At 53.2% G+C, this 20097-nt stretch overlaps 1 protein-coding gene across 1 annotated transcript in view; it reads left to right on the top strand.

Moving 5' to 3' along the window:
- Nucleotides 1-20097, top strand: part of BCR (BCR activator of RhoGEF and GTPase) — a gene marked incomplete at its 5' end in the record, with an annotated part of 122526 nt that overhangs the window by 72001 nt on the left and 30428 nt on the right. Inside the window, 5 exons of the mRNA XM_029921611.1 lie at nt 1742-1849; nt 5249-5309; nt 6286-6338; nt 8166-8306; nt 18999-19120. Of these exons, the coding sequence (XP_029777471.1) occupies nt 1742-1849; nt 5249-5309; nt 6286-6338; nt 8166-8306; nt 18999-19120 (485 nt within the window). The remainder of the gene's footprint in view (nt 1-1741; nt 1850-5248; nt 5310-6285; nt 6339-8165; nt 8307-18998; nt 19121-20097) is intronic.

Consider the following 20097-nt stretch of genomic DNA (forward strand, 5'->3'; position numbering starts at 1 on the left):
TCTCTCTAAATACAGTCCCATTCTGAGGTGCTGGGGGTTACGGTTTCAACATAGGAATTTTGAAGTGACACATTTCAACAGTAACATCCCCTCTGGGCTCCTGACCACATTTTCTAAAGCAGCCCCATAGCTCTTAACCTCTGTTCTCAGCTGTTTGGTGTATTACGTGTTTGTTGATTTATTTATCATGTATCTTTCCTGCTACTGGCCTCGCTGTGTCCAAGTGATTCGTGGCTGTGGTGACAGGGCCTAATGCAAGTCTTTGCTTAGTGACCAGTGGCGGAGGGAGAGAAGGAAATGCTCTGGGTCTGACGTACCTATTGGTATTTGAGGATGCAGTGAGTGGTCAGGGTGATCGGTGCAGCAGGGGCCCAGCAGGGCCTCCGTGCAACCCCCACAGGGAGTGGAGCCAGAGACCAGACAGTGCCAAGGGCACTTGGCTTACCCAGCATCTGGGCTTGTCATCTGAAGAAACATAAAATTCAATATAAATGCAAATGCATATAGAAATAAAATTTAGATTCCGCACAGAACAAACATCAGGATCAGCTAAAGCTTTAGGCTTCCAGCTCCTTGTTGGCCGCAGTGGGAATGCCTGGCTGGTGGGTCACCAGAGTTCTCCATTACCCTCCCCAGGCCTGGCTTTGCTGGTTTCACCTCCTCTGAAGGCGACCTGGGGCCCACATGTGCACACATGACACATGTGTGCTCACACACACACACACACACACACACACACACACACAGATACACATACACACCCACGCCCTTATAAGCTGTCGCTCACTGGGGCGCCTGGGTGGCTCAGTCGGTTAAGAGTCCGGCTTCGGCTCAGGTCATGATCTCACGGTTCGTGGGTTCGAGCCCCGCGTCGGGCTCTGTGCTGACAGCTAGCTCAGAGCCTGGCGCCTGCTTCAGATTCTGTGTCTCCCTCTCTCTCAGACCTTCCCCTGCTTACGCTATCTCTCTCTGTCTCTCAAAAATAAATTAAAAAACATTAAAAAAAATTTAAAAAAAAAAAAAAAGAAGCTGTCACTCAGTTGAGTAACTGACCAGAAGGCTAAGTGAAGAGACTCTCTGTTAATGCCTTTGGTTTGATACAAGACAAATAAAATGCCTCTTGCCTGGTGGCCGATAGCCAACAGATCTGCACACCAGGTGGGGATTGTAATACCTGGACCCCCTTACCAGGTTTGAGCTGGGCTCATGTTTGGACAGCGGGCACTCCTCTTCTCCAAGGGCAACTAGATTGTGTGTTCCTATCGTGTCTGAAGGGATCAGACAAGAGCAGAGCACTGTGGCCACCATGGGCCGGGGGGCTGACCTCCTTGTCCACTGTAGTCTCCTGCAGCCAGCATGAAAAGGCGCCACTCCATGCCACCTAAGTAGACTCTAGTCTGCATTCACTGACAGCCTCAAATTTTAGCCATTACTGGTGGCACTATTGAAATGAGTGAGGTGGGAGTAAAAGCAGCTGCGGAAAGAAACCGTTACCTGCCTGGGACAGTGAGTCACTTCTCAAAGTGTCACTTGGGAAGAAGAGAGCATGCTCAGTGCGTGGGGTGGGGGGAAGCAGGTGGGATGCAGTAGCAGGGAAGAGTCGAGGTGTCTGCAGCTCCGTGCTGCCTGCTGCACCTGGGGTGTCTCCAGAACTGTGCACAGAAGCCCATTTCTCAGAAATATGGGGAGCAGCAGCACCTATCCTGCACTTGTCCCACACTCTCTTCCTTCCTTCCTGCAGGCCAGCCAGCTGGGTGTGTACCGGGCCTTTGTAGATAACTACGGAGTTGCCATGGAAACGGCTGAGAAGTGCTGTCAGGCCAACGCTCAGTTTGCTGAAATCTCTGAGGTACTCGTGACACTCTTCAGACAGGTGCACCCCTCCACCTCCCACGGGTAGGATGTGGGCTGGTCTTTGGTACACCATGACCCAGGAGAACTGGGTGCACCAAGCCAAGTTCTGGCTGTAAATCTCAGCTCTGTTTCTGGGTTGGCTCTGTCAGCCTTGTGTGGGGAAGACTGTTGTGAACAGGTAGGAGGAGCAGCCCATGAGTTCCCTGCCTCTCCACGGTCCTCAATTCTGGGGCTCTGACGAGTCCCCCAGGCAGACGCTGTCTTGTACGATTTGTGTGCAGTAAGGAGTACCTGTAGTACTGTTTCATGAGCAGAGGTCTGGACATGAGAGTCCCAAAGCCGACTATGCACCTGGTCACTAGAGAGCGGGCGGGGAGGTGTGTTGTGCTCCATTTCTCCTGTAGCCTGCTGGTGGCCTTGCTCACCGGGGAAGCTGAGCAGCTAGCACAGGCGCGTGGGGCTGGTATAGCTGCTCCCTCCAGACCCATGTGGGCACAAAACTCCAGGCTAGAGCTCCAGGAGGACTGAAACCTCAAGCCTCCAGTGTTAGCATGAGGGGCCTCAAAAGAGCTCCTCAGATACAGAGTACGATCAGCCTATCGGGCTGGTGGCCATTCCTGGACCAGGACCTGCAGCACCTCCTCCCTGGGTTCCCAGCGGGGGGTTTCCCCACCCTTCCACATCCTGTTTCTGCCCTGTGCAGTTGGGTGACATTTCCTCTTTCTGGGCCTGTCATCACTTGCGATGCCTCCAGCTCCTTGGAGCTCTGACTTGCCTTCCCTCCGCCAAAGAGGGATTCTAGATGGAAAGACTCCAAAGGAGAAATCGCATAGGAAAGATGAATGGAAACTAGAAATAGGGAGTGAGTGAGGTCTCCCTTGCTGAGAGACAGTCATACCCTATCATACCTGGCTTTGTTCTGGGGGCTTTGTGCCATAATTTATCATGAGAGGTGGCATGTTGTGAGTGCTGATCATCTCTCCTGGTGGTAATGGTTGCCATGCTGTTCCTCCAGAGGCTATGGGCCCATCCACTCCCTGCCTGGTGCTGCTGGTAACAGGCTGTATGCACCCAGGGTTCCAGGCTGGCTGCAGATGTCCCTCCCGGTCATTTAGGCCATATCTTTCTTTAGGTCATTCACTTAGTGAACCCCACGCCCTCCAACAGCTGCAACATTGGCATAGAATCCTGAGTGACTTTGGTAAATTGGAGGCCTAATCCTTTAAGAAAAGTCTCCAGTTAAATGGAGCCAAGTTCAAGTCCACCCAGACAGGCTCCTATAAGAGGAGGGAGGAAGCAATGGTGGGACACCAACCCAGGGTCACATGGTCCCACTGACCATGCACCGGTGGGAATTCGAGCTGAGGCAGGGATGCTGTGCGGGAGACAGCATCTTGAGGCCAGCAAAAAGCTGGCCTTCGGTGAAGCTTGTGCTTTGAAGGCAGCATCCACTTTGGTTCTCCACCTATATTTGTAAAAGAGACGCGGATAGATTGGAACCACCCAGACAGAGCAAAATGGAACCAAAGGAAACAGAAGCAGCAGGCTGTGTAGAGGTTCACTCTGGGGGTCTGAACTCAGACATGGGAACTGGATAGTCACCATGGAGCCGTGGTCCCTCATCTCCTCCTAGTCCTGAAAATGAGCCAGGGCAGCATCAGTTAGACCAGAGTTGCCTAAGCTGGGTTTCATGGAACGCCAGCTCACACACAATGGACTTCTGGGAAAAGGGCCTCTGGGTGAAGTTAAGTTTGAGAACTGGGAGATTAAGCCAAATTCGTAAGTTTCCTTGAGACAGGCTTTCTGGAGCTCTGCACGCTTGTGTGCGTGGTGCTGTCCAGGGGCGTGTGGTATGAAGGCTGCCTCCCAGGCCCACATGAGCACGGAACTTGATTTATACAGAGGCTCAGGTTCGGCTCTCACACCCCCTCATCCCCCCACAGCTCTTCGGAACTGCTGAGGCAGATGTTTGGAGGAATAATCACCGTGAGGGGCGTTAAACTCTCAGGAGAGGTGCCAAAGAGCATTGTGGAGTTTGGTCCCAGGGAGCTTAAATAACATCGTTTTTAGTCGTGAGAGGTTTACGGCAGCACCGGAGGTCGAGAGAGCCGTGTCTGAGCCCCTCCTGTTGTTGTTCATAGCCTAGTAGTGGGATTAACCAGAGCTTCTTTCCAGAGATGATTTCAGGGACCCAGGGGTCTTCTGTCCTGGCTTCTCTTGGTACCTTGGACCAAATCAGTGATGCCTTGGATGCAGTTGTGTGAAAGCATGACCTACCCACTGAAAAGCTCTGCTCTCCTCCTGGGGATTGTAGCACCTATTTGTTAGCAACGACGGACATCCCTTGCTTTAGCGCACTTTGCAGGTCCTGTGTTTTTTACACATTGAAGGTTTGTGGCATCCCTCTATTGAGCAAATCTGTCAGTGCTATTTTCCCAACAGCATTTGCTCACTGTGTCACATTTTGGTAATTCTCGCGCTATTTCAAGCATGTCCATTATTATATTTCTTATGATGATCTGTGATTATTGATTATAATTCGCTGAAAGCTTAGTTGATGGTTAACGTTCTTCACCAATAAAGCATTCTTTAATGAAGGTATGTACATTGTCTACAGACACGATGCTATTGAACAGTTAATAGACTACAGTGTACTGTAAACATAATTTTTATATGTACTGGAAAACAAAACAAAAATTCACTGAGCTCACTTGTTTGCAATATTCGCCTTGGTGCCGTGGTCCAGAACCTTTCCCATAGCACTCCGAAGTATGCCTGTACATCTGCAGAGTCAGGAGAGGGTGGGGAGGAGGTGGAGTCCAGTGGGGTCTCGGTGGTGGTGGGGCTGCCCTGGCCATTTCCAAGGGTGACCGCTACTCCAGCCCCTCAACCCCCTTGCCCACTGCTTAACTTCCATGAGAAAACAGTTCTGTGCTTTTAGGGAGGCACTGCGGTTTGCCTTGTTTTTATAGGATTCTGTATATCAGAAGCTCTTGACCAGGGGTGATCTTTGTCCCCAAGAGACAACTTAGCAATGCCTGGGGATTTTTGGTTGTCACAGGAGGAGGAAGGTGTGCTGCTGCACCCATAGATAGAGGCCAGGGGTGCTGCTCAGTGGCCTGCGGTGCACAGGACAGGCCCCTACAGTAAGAGAGGTTCTGTTCCCAAATATCGGTGGTTCCAGGTGAACCACAGCATCAGGGCATGCCTCGTGTTTCGCCCACCCTGTATTTCATGCTGTGGTCCAGGATGCCCCGTAAGTCTTGCCGCAACTAAGATTTTTTGCAGCGAGTGAAGGGTGAGTTTCTTTGCTAAAGGTTTCTGACCACGTAATGGCCTGCCACATCAAAGCTGCCTCATTTGTCCTGTGTGAAATGTGCTTTTCTCTTTGCAGAACCTGAGAGCCAGAAGTAACAAGGATGCCAAGGACCAGACGACCAAGAACTCTTTGGAAAGTGAGTTCTCTGTACCAAGGCCTCCTCGTGCTCCCTGTGGGGGCAGCTGCTGTGAACGGATAGGGCACTTGCTGGAAAAGCAAACATGGCACTCAGTTGGGTCACCTTCTGACGCCTTTGCTATTCCTGACCCAGTAGTGAGAGCAGGGATGTGGAAAAAGCGGCACTGGCTATGGCGGGGTGTGGAAGGACGTGGACAGGACCAGCTTGCCACCAACAGTAGCAACCAGGAAGAATGGGAGGGTTTTGCAAACGCCTACCAATCCGGCACTGCTGGGCATTGAAAATGTCATCGTGTTCTCCCCAGCAACCCTGTGAGGAGGATTTTGTTTTCCTTTTTTCAGATGACAAAACAGATTTAGAATGAAAATAACCCATATGGAACACAGGTCTTTAAGTGGCCAGGCAAGGATAAAGCCAGAGTCGTCAGGCTCCCGGGGCCTGTGTGTGTGTGTGTTCAGCCTCCTCCTTCACTCTGGGCAGAAAACAGGATCAGGACTGATAAGTCACTTCTCAGTTCTGGTTGTTAGGACAGCATGAATAATTGCAGAGAACTGCAGACAAGGCTCCGGTACCAGACCTTCACCATGCTCTGAGTCTCAGGTTCTCATCTGCAAAATGAAGATAACAATGCGTGTCTTAGAGTAGTCATGGGACTCACATAAGGACGTGCACCTGACGTGTGTTAGAACACATCTAAGTGTTCACGCCTGTGATGGGCTGGGCTCGCCATCATCATGGAGAAGCGGGGGCTGCCAAGGACCAAAACCTGTTCTGGACCAAAACCTCAAAGCCACGTGCCCGGCCTTCTAGGGACTTGGGCTTTGCCCTTGTCACTGGGGATGGGTAGTTCCCAGGGGACGTGGAGGTCGGGCTGCTCCCCCTGCTGGAGCACTTACAGTGAGCAGGCGGGTGGTCTGGTGCTGCTTTCTCCATGCCTGGCCGCCTCTCACCTGCCCTGCCCGTCTCTCTGCAGCCCTGCTCTACAAGCCTGTGGACCGGGTGACGCGCAGCACGCTGGTCCTGCATGTGAGTCACTCCACACGGGACCTTCTCATCCTGGGGTTCTTGGCTTCTGTCATTCTGGGACTGACACTGATGTTTTCAGTGCTGCCCAGCCATTCCCCCTTTTCCTGCCACACCCCTTTACTGAAGATGCAGAAATGAGGGGCTCACAGGGGGAAAGAAAGCAGATTCTTGAGCTGTCCTGGGTACTCTCGTAGGAGGAGGTGCAGCGAGGGAGTGTCCTGTCCCACGCAGGAGGGGCCTCCTGGTCCCTGTGCATGAACCAAGCCTCCAAGGTAGACGGGGTGGGGAAACAGACAGCAGGTGCCTTCCAGGCCTGGGAGGATGACCACTGCCCCACAACCTGGGGAGAAGGAGCATGGAGAGGGCACACCTCAGTGGGGCTGGTCCTGAAGACAATGAGGGAAACAAAAATGGCCCCTAATCCGATTGCTCAGGTGGCCTTATTCATTTATGTTTAGAGCAAGTTGTACGTGCATTATTTTTTTTAATTTACAGCCAAGTCACAGAAATGTGTGAAGTGTCCATTTCTTTTCCTGCCCCTCCTGACAAAGGAGCCGCCACCACAAGGATTCTTTTATGCACATGCCAACATACGTGAACATTTTTTCTTTTAATTACACAGAAGGCATCGTGTTATACATATCATTCCGCTCTTTGCCTTTCTTCCCCCTTAATATGACATGGTGGAGATTATGTCCTGCTTCAGCCCAAAGAGCTGGTCCTACTTCAGCCCACTGGGCAGGTGGCCTTTATTCTGTCCCCTTGCTGAGCTGAGCTGAGCATCCTGGCAGGTAGAAACCAGAGCCACCCTGGGGCTCCCAGGTGTGGGGGTTCTGGGATCCCTGATACCAGAACCTTCCTCCGGACTTGTTTTCACCTGTGCAAGGGGGTTCTCTCCATGGGGGATTTGAGAGCCAAGGGGAGTTTGTCTCTCTGAACCAGGGAGCTGTTGACCTCAAGCACAGATTTTACGCATTCCTAGTAGAGAAGGAGTCAGCATTGCCATCTCAATTCTTTTTTGGTTTTTTTTTTAATTTTATTTAAATCCAAGTTAGTTGACATATACTGTAGTAATGGTTTCAGAAGAAGAATTCAGTGATTCATCACTTACACATAACACCCAGTGCTCATCCCAACAAGTGCTCCTCTTAGTTTAGTGCCTGTCACCCATTTAGCCCATCCTCCTGCTAATCTCCCCTCCAGCAACTCTTAGTTTGTGCTCTGTATTTGAGAGTCTCTTATGGTTTGCCTCTCTCTCTGTTTTTATCTTAGAGAGGTTTAGTCTCTTTCCTAAAGAGGGAGGAGCCGGGAAGGCCAAGTGCTTTTTTTTCAGTCTTGAGCTTGCACAGACAAGTGGTCCTAGAGGAGACCGATTCTGCCCCCTAGGGGCATGCTGGAGACATTGTTGCTTGTCACAGCTGCAAAGGAAGAGGCATGCTAGCTAGCATCTAGTGGGTAGAGGCCAGGGATGGGGGGCTGACGTCCTACAGTGCACAGGACAGCCCCCACCACAAGGTATGATCCAGCCCAGAATGTCATCGGGGCTGAAGTTGGAGAAACCCTGCCCTAGGCCCTGAGAGTGGAAACCCTTGTAATGGCAGCGTGCACACAACATGGGCTTGTGGGAGCACCATCTAGGTTTAGGACCTGCTTGTGAGGTGGTGCTCGTGCAAGCGCTGCCCGCAGAGCCCCAGCCTATCTAGAAGTGGTGGTGACGCTTGTCAAGCTGGTGGCCCTGGGTCTGCCCAATGTGTGTCTACAGTTTGCACACTGTGGTGGGTCCTGGGCTGCACTCTCTGATTTGAGTCCTCTCTTCGCCCGACACAGGACTTGCTGAAGCACACTCCCTCCAGCCACCCCGACCACCCTCTGCTGCAGGATGCCCTGCGTATCTCACAGAACTTCTTGTCCAGCATCAATGAGGAGATCACGCCCCGCCGCCAGTCCATGACTGTGAAGAAGGGAGAGGTGAGCAGGGCTGGGGATGGTCTGGGTTTGCTAGCTTGCCCCACTGGGCAAGGGGGATTCAGGGCACCTTTCTCATCCTTGGCAGACTGTGCCTGCCGTTCAGCCTAACACAGGAAATGTGTTAACCTCTTAGGGTCTTTGACGCTGGCAGGGTAAAACCCAATCCCGTGTGCGGGGCGTCAGGGTGGAGGTACAGGGCTGCGCGCCTCACTTGGCCACCTCTGTTTCCTTCATGGCAGGCTGTATCCAGGGCACCCTTTGTTTTCCTCACACCCTTGTCAGCTTAGGGTCTGAGGAGACTGGTGAGAAGGGGTCTGCCTGGAACTACATGGTTCCTTCTGAGTGTTCTTTCATTAAAAACAGTTCCAGGTTTTCCCTGCTATCCAAAGGTAGAGTGTTCCTATGAAATCTTTTGTAAACTGGGGCTCCTGGGGGGCTCAGCTGGTTGAGCATCCGACTCTTGATTTTGGCTCAAGTCATGATCTCACAGTTACGGGTTTGAGCCCTACATCGGGCTCTGTGCTGACAGGACTCCCTCCCTCCCTCTCTCTCTCTCTCTCTCTCCCCTACTTATGTTCTCTCTCTATCTCAAAATAAATAAGTAAACTTTTCTAAATTGAAATGAAGAAGCTATTACCATTTGTAGAAGTGAAAATCTTTGGTAAAAGTCAAATGGTGTAACACAACTTGCAGTTAGCATGGGAAACCCGTATGATCAGATTTAAGGATTTAAAAGGAAAAGGAAAGGGAGGTACATGTAGTTAATGGGCCTGACCTGTCTTCAGCTAAGAGGATCCTCCTTCCTCCTCCACCCTCCCTCCCTCCCTTCCTGACAGTGACCCCTGCTCTTTATCTCCCTGCACATCATTGATAAGAGGGCATAGAACAGAGGGATTAAGAATGCATGGACACAGCTCGCCCTGGTGGCCTCTGACCCATCTGGGAGGGGCCCAGTGAGGTGTGGGGCAGGTGCCGTCCTTGGGGCGCAGCGCTTAGTGAGAGAGCAGAGTTGTATAAATCGGGAGGCTGGCGGCCCACACAAGCATGAGCATCTGTTGTCAGAAGTAGCACCACAGCGAGGGAAGCTGACCTGCCTCTCGGGTCTTGTGCAGGGACAGGAACCATGTGACCCAGGCAGGACATGGCTGGCAGCGAACCTGACTGTAGTTGTCACTGAGAGCCGCTTCTTCCTTCAGTTCATGTGCTGGGTGCTCGGCACTGAGGCCTGACCTTCCCACATCAGGGTTTCTTTTCCTCCTGCCTGGGCCGGTGGGCAGACCACTCTCAGATCTGTCTTTCCTGCTCCTCTTTGGGAAGTGATACATCACTGCTGAGCAGAAAGCTCCCACATGCCCAGAATCTCATCAGGCTTGACCGTGAGTGAGGGACTTGGTGGGATTTTACCTGGTGGACCTGAGCCTGGAAGGGCCAAGGAGGAGAGCGGTGTCCCCTCCAGTCCACCCTCTGTGCTTGACCAGAATCTGGAGCCAGGCTGTCACAGAGATCCAATGCCAGCATCGTCGTGAACTCACCTACCATGTGGCGTGAACTATGCTTGCTTTTCTTCTCCGGGCCTGTTCCTCCTTTTTACAGCAGGATGGGAACACAGGCCCACCTTGCTGGGCCTGGGCACCCAAAGGGGCACGGTTTATGGAAAGAGCTCTGGCAGCCAGCACAGAAGCAGTCTCTGAGCTCATGGAAGGCAGGAGTGGGTCCCTAGCACCTCCCAGGACCTGCATATCCAGCTGTCCAATGGCCAGAACCTGGGGGTTCAAATCTCATTTCCTAGAGCAACAACAAGGCCCTGTTCCTGGTTCACCCCTGCCCCAAGTTCAGGGACCAAAGGAGTGCCAAGCTGTGGCCTCCCTAACTGGGTATGGGATTTGCTTCTGCCCAGACTGCTTACACTGAGTGCATTTGTGCCCAGCTTTTAGGGCACCTGCTCTTTCTCCTTTGCCAACTTTTTTTATGAGAGCGCTGTCCTCCTGGGAAGCAAATGTGCGAGTCCTTTTTCCTCTCAGCTTTTCATATGGTGCTGAATGTGACCTCGGTGCCCCTATCCTGCCGTTCAGGATCCCTGGAGAGAAATCCCTTCTTGCTCTTCAGATTCGTGGAGGCAGCTGCCCTAGGGAAGTGAGGAAAGTCAGATGTTACCTGGGAGTTGGCAGCCCCACCCTTGTTCCCATATCTGTTACCACGGGCTTCCTTCGTGCTGACCCATGATCAGGGTCTGAAAGCCACCAGACAGGACGTGTGCAGGGGCTGGGCGCTTCATGAGCACAGGGGCTTTTAGCTACACCTACCCTCTCCCCGCCAGCGTCTGGTCCTGTTGGCCTTGATGATACTTGCTCAGTGGGAGGGATCAGTTGAGTACCTCAACTGCAAGAGGGGAGAGAGGCAAATGCCTTCTGAAACATCTGAGTCTGACTCGCACGAACCTTCTCTCCCTCCCGGGCCTGGTAAGGGAGGTGGTGGCCAGCCCAGTATGACGGACTGATGTCCACACTCATGCTCCCCATCCCCACCATTCCTGGAGCGACATCACTCACCAGTCAGGCATTGAAACCCTGAACTGACTGCAGCCTGAGTGTCCTCCTCAGTGTGTCCTCTCAGGCTGCCCAACCCAGCTTACAGTCCCCAGTGGGGTAGAAAGGATGCTGTTTGCATAAGCATCAGACATGAAGAGGAGAGGGGGGTGAGGATGGTTTCGTGTGTGGTGAGTCCTAATTTTTCTTCTCAAGGAATCAACGTGCAACTTGACTAATTTAAAAAACAAGTCAAAAAGTCAAGCATACCTTCCACAATTATAAAAAATTATAAAATCACCAGAATTAAATAAGGTAGAAGAGTTAAAAGACTAACTACGAAGTATAATTGGGAATAAGAAATAAACGGAGAAAACTTGTTATTCTTTCTAAAATACTATTATTTGACGTATCCCTATTTGGTTATAGTTCTTTGATAGAAAAAATAGTTTAAAGCTTAAAGAAAAGGATCCTGTAAGGGCAGTCTCCCAACCTGGGTTTAGTCCTGCCCACTACTTACAGTGGTATTGATTGGGGAAGTCCCTGTTTCTTTGCGGCATGTCCATACTCTCTGAGGACAGTGACTCGGCCTGCGGCCCCTCCGTGGGGTTGTTGTGGGGCAGAAAGGATCTCATGACCTCTGAGGGGCTGTCTAAAAGCAGTTGGTGATGATTTCCCAACATGGGCGTTTATCCATGTAGTAGATGAGGGGGGAGCACCCTCTACGTCACCAGACAGGAAAGAATCTGCAGGTCCCGGGAGGGGTGGGAGCTGCAGGCTACTTCCTTTTAGAACTTGTAGCTGGGGAGAACCTGAGATTTGGAAATACCTATTGTTTTACCTGTGTTCCTGTCTCTTAATTTGATATATGACATTGAATATCAAGTTTCCAAAAGAAGAGAAGAAGTGGACTTCTAAGTTCTCTTGATGACTCTTTGAGGTCAGAGGGTATTTTCCAGGTGAGGACACTACAGCTCAGAAAAGTTGAATGACTTGCCCACAGTCACACAGCCACTAAGTGGATAACCCAGGATGTGAGGCCAGGTGTGCCCTGGCACCTCTGTGCACCACAGGTGTGTTATGATTTATGATCGCCACCTCCCACACTCCCCTAACACTCCTTTGAACTAATGTCCACCCGTCCTCTGGTCCATGTATGAAGAGCTACCTGGACACAGGTAGTCACAAGGAGGAGGATATGCCCCTTTGGTTCGGCATGCTCCAAGAGCCTTCCACATTGAGTGGACCCCCATCCCCTGCTTCTCCTGCTGGGAGCATGTTTGGGGGGGGGGGCGGCTAGGGGCTCTGTTTCTAGCTCTCAGCAGTTTTCTAGGGAGAGGAAAGGTGCCTCCATTGGCTTGGGTGTTTGGAGGTATTCTCGCAGTCACTGCTGGTCCCCTGCCTGTCTCTACCTGCTCAGCCCAGGAAGTCAGCGAATTGCTAAGCTGCCCCAGTGGGAGCCCTGAGCAGAGCCAACAGCCCTGGCCCCCGCTATGGCTTCTATAATCTCATCATCCTTTTCAACCAGTCCCCCTAGCTCCAAGGCTGTGTTCTTTGAGGAAGAGTGACTTTGGACAGCATTACAGGTGTCTCCTGGACACTGAACTGTGGCTGGTACATGCTCTCACCAGCCTGCATCGGGGCCCTGGCACCCTAGGGGCTGTGAGCAGCAAACATTTCCCAGGAGAATACCCTTCTCAGGCTCCCAGGAACCATTCAGGACCAAAGGATCCTGCTGGCACTTTTCTTCCTAGGCCTGGGTCCTGTGGGCTAGTGGGTGAGTGCTCATTCATTTAGCTGAATCAACCTAACACTGCCAAGTGATTTTCCCTGTGTGGCTGCCTGTCTGTTCTTAGTGCTGCACCCTGTGCAGCCCGGCATCCCCAACTCAGGCTGGGACTCAAACAGGATGCTCCTGGGTGGGTCTTTTGTTCCCCAACAGCCAGCTGCTTGGAGCCATTCTCTACCCAAGTTCCCAGATGCCCCTCATGGAAGAAGGCAGATGGGCAGGCCGAATAGGAGCCTGAGTGACTGAGGAAATGTCACGAGTGTAGCTGAGGCTGAGAGGTGGTGAGGCTCAGGCAGAGCAGAAGGGAGGCCTCTTGCTTGAGGATTAAAGGATTGGAGACTCCAGACCCTCTTGACAGAGTTGGCAAAGGCTGCTGTGGAAAGGGGATGGGGCCGTGAAGACAGCATAGGGCTTGGGGTTCCCAGCACCATTAGACATGGCATGTGACCTCAGCAGCACCACTCACCTCTGAGCATCAGCTTGCTCAGCTGTGGGATGGGGGTGAGCCTAGACCATGTGCTGTCCAGTTTCAAAGGATGTCCACAATGTAGGAGCCCCATAAGGGCAAAGCCAGTGCTCCGTGTCTAGAGCACTTTTCTCAAGCTGTCATAAATATTTGCAAATGGAGCTTGGATTCTGAACCTGTCCAGGCCCAGGTTTAGATTCTTGTAGGAACTTGGGCATGTTACTTAGCTCTCTGAGCTTTTCCTTCCCCAAGAAATGGAGGAGCTGGAACCTGAGGCCTGGGACAGTCCTGCCAAGGGAGGGGAGAGGTTTTATCAAGTGCTCTCTGCACAGGGCCCAGGACCTGCACGTGCACAGTGAACGTTACTGCTGTGAATCAGCACCGTGCTTCCCAGGTGAGCAGCATGCTCACCCCGCCCTCCACCCAGCAGTTTCCTGTCCTTTCCAGGCTGCGTCATGCTCTGATTTCATCCTCCGCAATCAGTTGTCTTATGATGTGTTTCTCCAGGGCCTGGGAAACAAGAAGCTTTCTCAGGGACCAGGCAGTGGAGGTGTGTTCTGCAGGGAGGTGCTGAGAGCCCTAGAGCAGGCGTGAGGGCAGGAGGGTCAGGCAGGACCCTCAGCACACACTCGGCTGCGGGTGTGTTATTCTGGGGACGCTTGTTCTACGTGTTGAACCTACACATCCCACTGAGTTACCCCACAGCGAGGGCTCCTCTCACGGGCAGTGGCAGCTGAGCCACTGGCATGCAGCCAGCTATCCCCAGGTTCAGGCCTTGCTCTGGGGGCATGGGAATGGGGGTTCAGGCCGGTGACCTCCTCCAGGGCCAAACATGCTAAATCTGGCCAGTGCTTGGAGCCAGGCCGGGCATCCTCAGCCAGCAACTGATGTCTTGTTGGTTCTTTCCTTGGCCATCTTCCTTCTCTCCACCCCCACCTGTGCCCTCCTTGCCACCCTTCTTGGTCTCACCTGGCAAGGCCCCACTCGTTTATCACTAGCCTCTAGTGTCTGTACCTGAAGAAACTTCCAGTACCCGCTCCATGGAGCCTTAGGCTCTGGCTTCTTTGTGTGTCTGAGTCTGCTCAGCTGCTATGACAAAATGCCATCAACCAGAGGCTTAAACAACAGGCATTCATTTCTCACAGTTCTAGTGGCTGGGAGTCCCAAGGTCAAGGTGCCAGGATGCTTAAGGTCTGGTGAGAGCCTACTTCCTGGCCTGGAGACAGCTCCCCTCTCATTGTGTACCCATATGGCTTTTCTTCACAGCATGCACATGGAGAGTTCTCTGCCTTCCTTTTCTTACAAGGGCACCAGTCCCATCATGGGCTTCCACCTTCACGAGCTCACCTAAACCTAATCACCTCCAAAAGCCCTTATTCCAGGAACCATCACATTAGGGGTGAGAGCATCAGAATTTTGGGGTAGGCATAAACATCAGTCTGTAACAACCCACGTCTTCCAAATGGGTCTTCCCTGGATGGGCTCTGTCTGGGGGTGGGGGCCAGTGTTCCCCAGATGACAGCTGGAGGCACCCCTCCTCAGAAGGCTGCGGACACATGATGTAACCTCACTGGCCTCAGTTTCCTTGTCTGTAGAAATGGGAGTGATGGTACCTACCCGCTCAGTCATCATGAAGTGTGGGAGGCCCAGTGACAGGGTATCTCTCAACACAAGGCCTGTACTCATAGAGGACTTAGCTTATGGTAACCAGGAGCCCCCTGTGGGGCTCCTTTAATCCCCTAAAAACTGGCGCCAGGCAGGTATTTGCATCCCTTCTTATGTTTAAGGAAACTGAGGCCCAGAGAACTGAAGTGGTGGCGTTATCCCTGCAGAGAGAAGAGAGAAGGGTGGGCCACAGGCAGTGAAGGTTCACAGCGGCTCCAGACGCCTCGCTCCCTGGGGGGTGATGTTCATTTTTCAAGGAGGCAGTGGTGTCCCTTCAAGCAGGTGTTCCCTGTGATGTAGAGGTAGAGGGACTCCCCAAGGGAAGTGCCTTCCCTCCTGCCATCACTGCTGTGCCCCAGAGTATGCACAAAGACATGCACATGAGGGGACACACACTGCCATATCCACAGGAACACAAACACACACAGAGATATATATGGGGGACACATAGGTGCAGAGGGACATGGGGACGCAGACAGAGAGACACAGAGACACATGGGTTCTCTTTCACACATACTCCTGTGGCCCCAGAAAGCTGGCTCTTCTGAGTCATTGTCCCTCAGACGTCGAGAAGCATGGTGCTACCCTGTCCTGGGGTCCAGTGGGTTCCAGCTCTCTCCTTACAACTCTACCCGGGGGGTTGCTCTGCATGAGATGCGGAGTCAGAGGGACAGTCTTTCCCAGACACCTGACTTCACGCCGTCTTTAGACCACAACCCACAGTGCCATGGAGTTGTGATCCAGGTGCAGCCCAGGCTGTGGCCCTGCCTGTGTTCCCTGGAGGACCTGACAGGTGGACCAGACTAGAAGCTGTACTGGTTCTGAGGGCCTTGGGGACAGGGCTCATGAGCGCTTCTGGGAAGGCTGTCCCCTGGGCAGGCACAGGCCTCCCAGCTCTACACTGATCTCATGTGGCTGACAGTGTGTCCCTGCAGGAGCCAAGGTTCTGAAAAGAGATTCAAGTGATGGCCGCAGGGTCCAGCAACTTCTCCGATGCCTCAATCAAAGAGCCGAGCAGCCCCTCACAAACTCGCTGCTGGACTTAATAGCTTCTCCATCCTTCCTTTTGTTTCTGTTCTCCACGATCATCTACCCTTGGCCTCTCTCTTACCTGAAATGGTGTGGGTGCCGATGGGGATTTGTTGCTGTTCCTTCATGGGCCTGTTTCAGCAGCAGGGATCCTTCCTTAGCATATGGCGTGGAGCTGGGCTTTGAGCAGGCCTGGCCCCAGGCCCAGGCTGACTGACCTCCATGGTCAAGAAGGTGGCGTCTACCGGGGGTCAGGGTTGTAGACCGTGCATCAGGATGGGACCACCAGCTCTAAGAGTCTGCCTCAGGTACACCCCTGGGCCTGGGGAAATATGGATAGAGACAGTGTGATGCACTGCCCCCTCTCCATCACCTGCTGCCCTCCTGTTCCCTAACTCTGGCCTCTCTGCCGGGGTCCAGGCTCCCTTTGTGTATCTGCCAGCATCATAGTTGGGGGCCTGTTTTCTTGGGGCTGGGAACCCCTTCTGTCCATTTCCTGGGTATTTTGTTCGGGTATACTGCAAGACCTCAGGGTGGGCTGGGGTTCAGAAGCAAGGCCCTGTGCCTCCCCGGGAGAGAGGGCAACTGTGACGTGACAGGGATAACTCGTAGTGAATGAGCCTTACTCTGAAGATAGCCACTGCTCTTCACCACCCACGCTGCAAGGGTCTGGCAGGTGACATGCATGAGTCACATGCTCTGGACGGCCCTTGGAGACACTGTGTCACAGAGCAGGGCTTCGACTGGGATGCTTCGGGGGTAGTGGGCTGGCTAGGAGTCAGGGCACCCTCGGCTTTGGGGCTTCTCATAGAAAGATGAGGGTTTGCACAGGCAAGAGTTTGACTGTCAGTGTCAAAACAGGGTCAGCCCATCAGAGCCTCCCAGGGCTGCAGTCTGAGCCCCCGGGGCCCTGCGTGCTCCCCACAGTCAGCCGTATGTCCTCTCAACACAGCAAAGCTGGTGTATGGGCTGCCACAAGCACCAGGGTGACACACAGGGGTCTTGTGGAGGATGAATGTGACACTTCAATCGAATGTGTGAGCAGCAGGACTTTGCAGGGAGAGAGGGTGGTCACAGCTGGGATCTGGGCTTTTCTGACCTGTTGGCAGAGGGAAGGAGTCTACTTCTGAGCTGGATGTAGGGGGCCCTCTGCTGGTGATGGCCAGAAGCTCAGCCCCTTTGGATGGAGAAAGGATCCATGTTCCCTCACTGAAGGTCCCTTGGTCCCTGCCTCCTGGGCTGGAAGACTCTCTGCCCTGTCCCTGCTGAGGGTTCTTCTCCCCATTTATTTCTCTAGAACTTCAGGGTCTCAGGACTCATCTCAGACCTGCTCCCCGATGAGGACCCAGCAGTCAGGTTTGCCCCAGGGTCTCCAGCTCTGTGTAGACATTTCTCCAGGTGCACACACTTTCTTGCTTCCTGTGGGTGTCACTGTCAGGTGGGCTGTCTGTCCATGGGAGGCGGGCATAGGGTGAGTCATGGCCTTGGCACACAGCAGCCTTCCAGCCCTTCCATTTATGGTGTCCCATTTAAATAATTCACTCTCTGTAGCCAGGACCCAGCTGGCCATTGTGAGCCAAGCTGAATGTGACAGTGGCTTGTGGCCTTTGCACCTGAGAGTGTTGGGGCCCAGCCCAGGCTATACCTGCTTCTGGGCAGCCCTGCTGGCTCCAGCTCTCGTGGAGAGTATGGGAGAGCTCAGGGAGGCAGAGGCTCCATGAGATGATGCTGAGGCTGCAGGTGACAGCAGAGCCAGGTGTGAGCCTGCCGAGAGCACGGTGCGGGGGGGGGGGGGGGGGGGGCTGAAGCTTCATCTCGCTGGGGAGATGCTATGGGCCTTTGCCCACTCTTGTGTACATACCTGGTCCTCCAGACCCTTCCCCAGCCAGCACAGTGAGAACTGGGGAGTCACCCTTTCTGGGGGCCGCTCCCTGAAGCCAAGCTGTCTGGGTCACCTGTAAGCACCTGGTCTCTCACCTGGGCTTGTGAGTTCCCAAGGACAGAGACTGCTGTGAGCATTGCCGCTTGCTCACTCTCTGTGCTGCCTGGGACAGGTAGTAGGCCTGTCTGAGGCTTCCATTTCTCACCTGTGAAATGGGCCTAAAGGACCTGCTCACAGGGTGTTGTGGGGATCACAGCATACCTGGAATGTGCATGGGGACAGGAAAGGCTCACCACGTCAGCCTCTCGTCCTACCTTGGTGTGGCATTCAGCTACCCCTGGAGGCGTGTGAGCCAGTGGGAGTGTTCTGGCCTTTCAGATGAAGCACCCGGGTGCAGAGGCGTGTAGCTTGCTGGCAGGCTAGTGCCTCCCATACCCTGCTCAGTCTGGGTCCAGCGGGCCCTGGGAAGGTCACCTCCAACTCAAGCTGCAGGTATCCAGGCATCCTATGTGGGCTTCTGCCTGTCAGGGGGCACTGACCTTAGGAAGACTAGAGCAAGGAGTCTGTCTGTGGGCCCCCTACTCAGCTTCCTGCTTCTCTTGAATTAAGCCCAGAGGTGCCTGGATGGCTCTGCCACTTAAGTGTCCGACTTCAGTTCAGGTCATGATCTCATGGTTCATGAGTTCAGGCCCCACATCGGGCTCCATGCTGGCAGCACTGAGCCTGCTTGGGATTCTTGCTATCTTCTCTCCCTGCTCCTCCCCCACTCGTACCTTCTATCTCTCTCAAAATAAATAAACTTTAAAAAAAAAAGAACTAAGACCAGCCTCTACCATGACCATTGGGGCTGCCTTCTTGAAGTGTGCTGGGCCCACCTCCCCCCCACTCACCAGGCTGCCTCATCCATGCCTAGAGCACCAAGCTTCTAGCCATGGGCCTGTGCTATGGTGGTCTCTCTATGAGAAAGTCCTTCTCACGGCTGGCCTCTTGCCCATTCTGGGTCTCCAGTTGTTGTCCTGGAGAGTCATGGACCACCCTGCCCAGGGGTTTTTCCTGTCATCATTTTCCCTGCCATCGACGTAACTGTAGCGTTCCCCTTCCCCAGCCTCTAAGCCAATGGCTGTACTCTATCCACTCACCCTCCTCTGCAGGCCAAGCACCCAAGAAACTTTGCTGAACAAAGAGGAAAGCATAGTATGTGTGTTCACTGAGACAGAGGGAGCACTGAAGAGTGGGTCTGAAAGTAGGAGGCTGAGGGTGTTAAGGCCTGCCCCGCTGCTGGCCCACTGCCCTAACTCGAGCCCTCACCGCCCCCCGCCCCCGCGTCCCCCCATAGAACCGGCAGCTGCTAAAGGACAGCTTCATGGTGGAGCTGGTGGAGGGGGCCCGCAAGCTGCGCCACGTCTTCCTATTCACCGACCTGCTCCTCTGCACCAAGCTCAAGAAGCAGAGTGGAGGGTGAGTGACCACAGGATGCCCATCCTGCCAGGAGGGGAGGGTCTTGGAGCTTGGGGGACAGGTTGGGTTTAACGGATGGAAGACATCTAGTTTTTGTTTTTTCTTGTGACATGAGCCTAAAGAGTTCAGTAAGTATGTGGCCAAGGTATATTCTTTAAGTTACATTGTTTCTTACTGGCCATGATGCCAGGCTCAGTGTTAAAGGTCATCATTAACAAACTGGAGACGGTCTAGGTCAAGATCAGTGAACAGCTTGTTGCCTCCTATAGAAAAAGGGAGATCGGGGTGCCTGGGTGGCTCAGTTGGTTAAGTGTCCAACTTTGGCTCAGGTCATGATCTCAGTGTTTATGGGTTTGAGCCCCCATGGGCTCTGTGCTGACAGCTCAGAGCCTGGAACCTGCTTCAGATTCTTTGTCTCCCTCTCTCTCTGTCTCTCCCCTGCCCATGCTCAAGTCTCTTTCTCTCTCTCAAAAATAAACATTTAAAAGCAAAACGGAAGAGCCTACCTGACAAGGTACTATTGGACAACTGTCATGTCATGACCCAGGAAGAGTAAGTGACAGGACAGGGTGCTGCAGGGTCTAGTGCAGGCTGGCAGAGCGGGTCTGGTACCACTAGGCCATCGCTGTACTTTGTCTCCCCAGACCTGGTGAGAGCCTCTAAATTGTTTCCATCCTAGGCTGCAGATGCTCCCCTACCACACACACACCCCTCCTCCCAGGATTCACACCACCCAGGTTGCACCAGCTGGAATGGGAGAAAGAAAGTCATATTGGGAAAGACCAGAGCTAGGCTCTCTCCCCTGTTCTGAGCAGATTCAAGTCAGTCACCTCCAAAGAGAGCCTCAGTTTCCCCTTCTGTCAAGGGAAGGGATTACTCCTGGTGGATCTGTAGCCCCTCAAACTCTACAGTTCTGGGGGTTTCTGTCAGTGGATGCCCCAGTGTGCTCCCGTGTAAGGGAGGCAGTGAGCCACCAC

This window comes from Suricata suricatta, chromosome 14, assembly GCF_006229205.1.
Source record: "Suricata suricatta isolate VVHF042 chromosome 14, meerkat_22Aug2017_6uvM2_HiC, whole genome shotgun sequence".
Classification (NCBI taxonomy): domain Eukaryota; kingdom Metazoa; phylum Chordata; class Mammalia; order Carnivora; family Herpestidae; genus Suricata; species Suricata suricatta.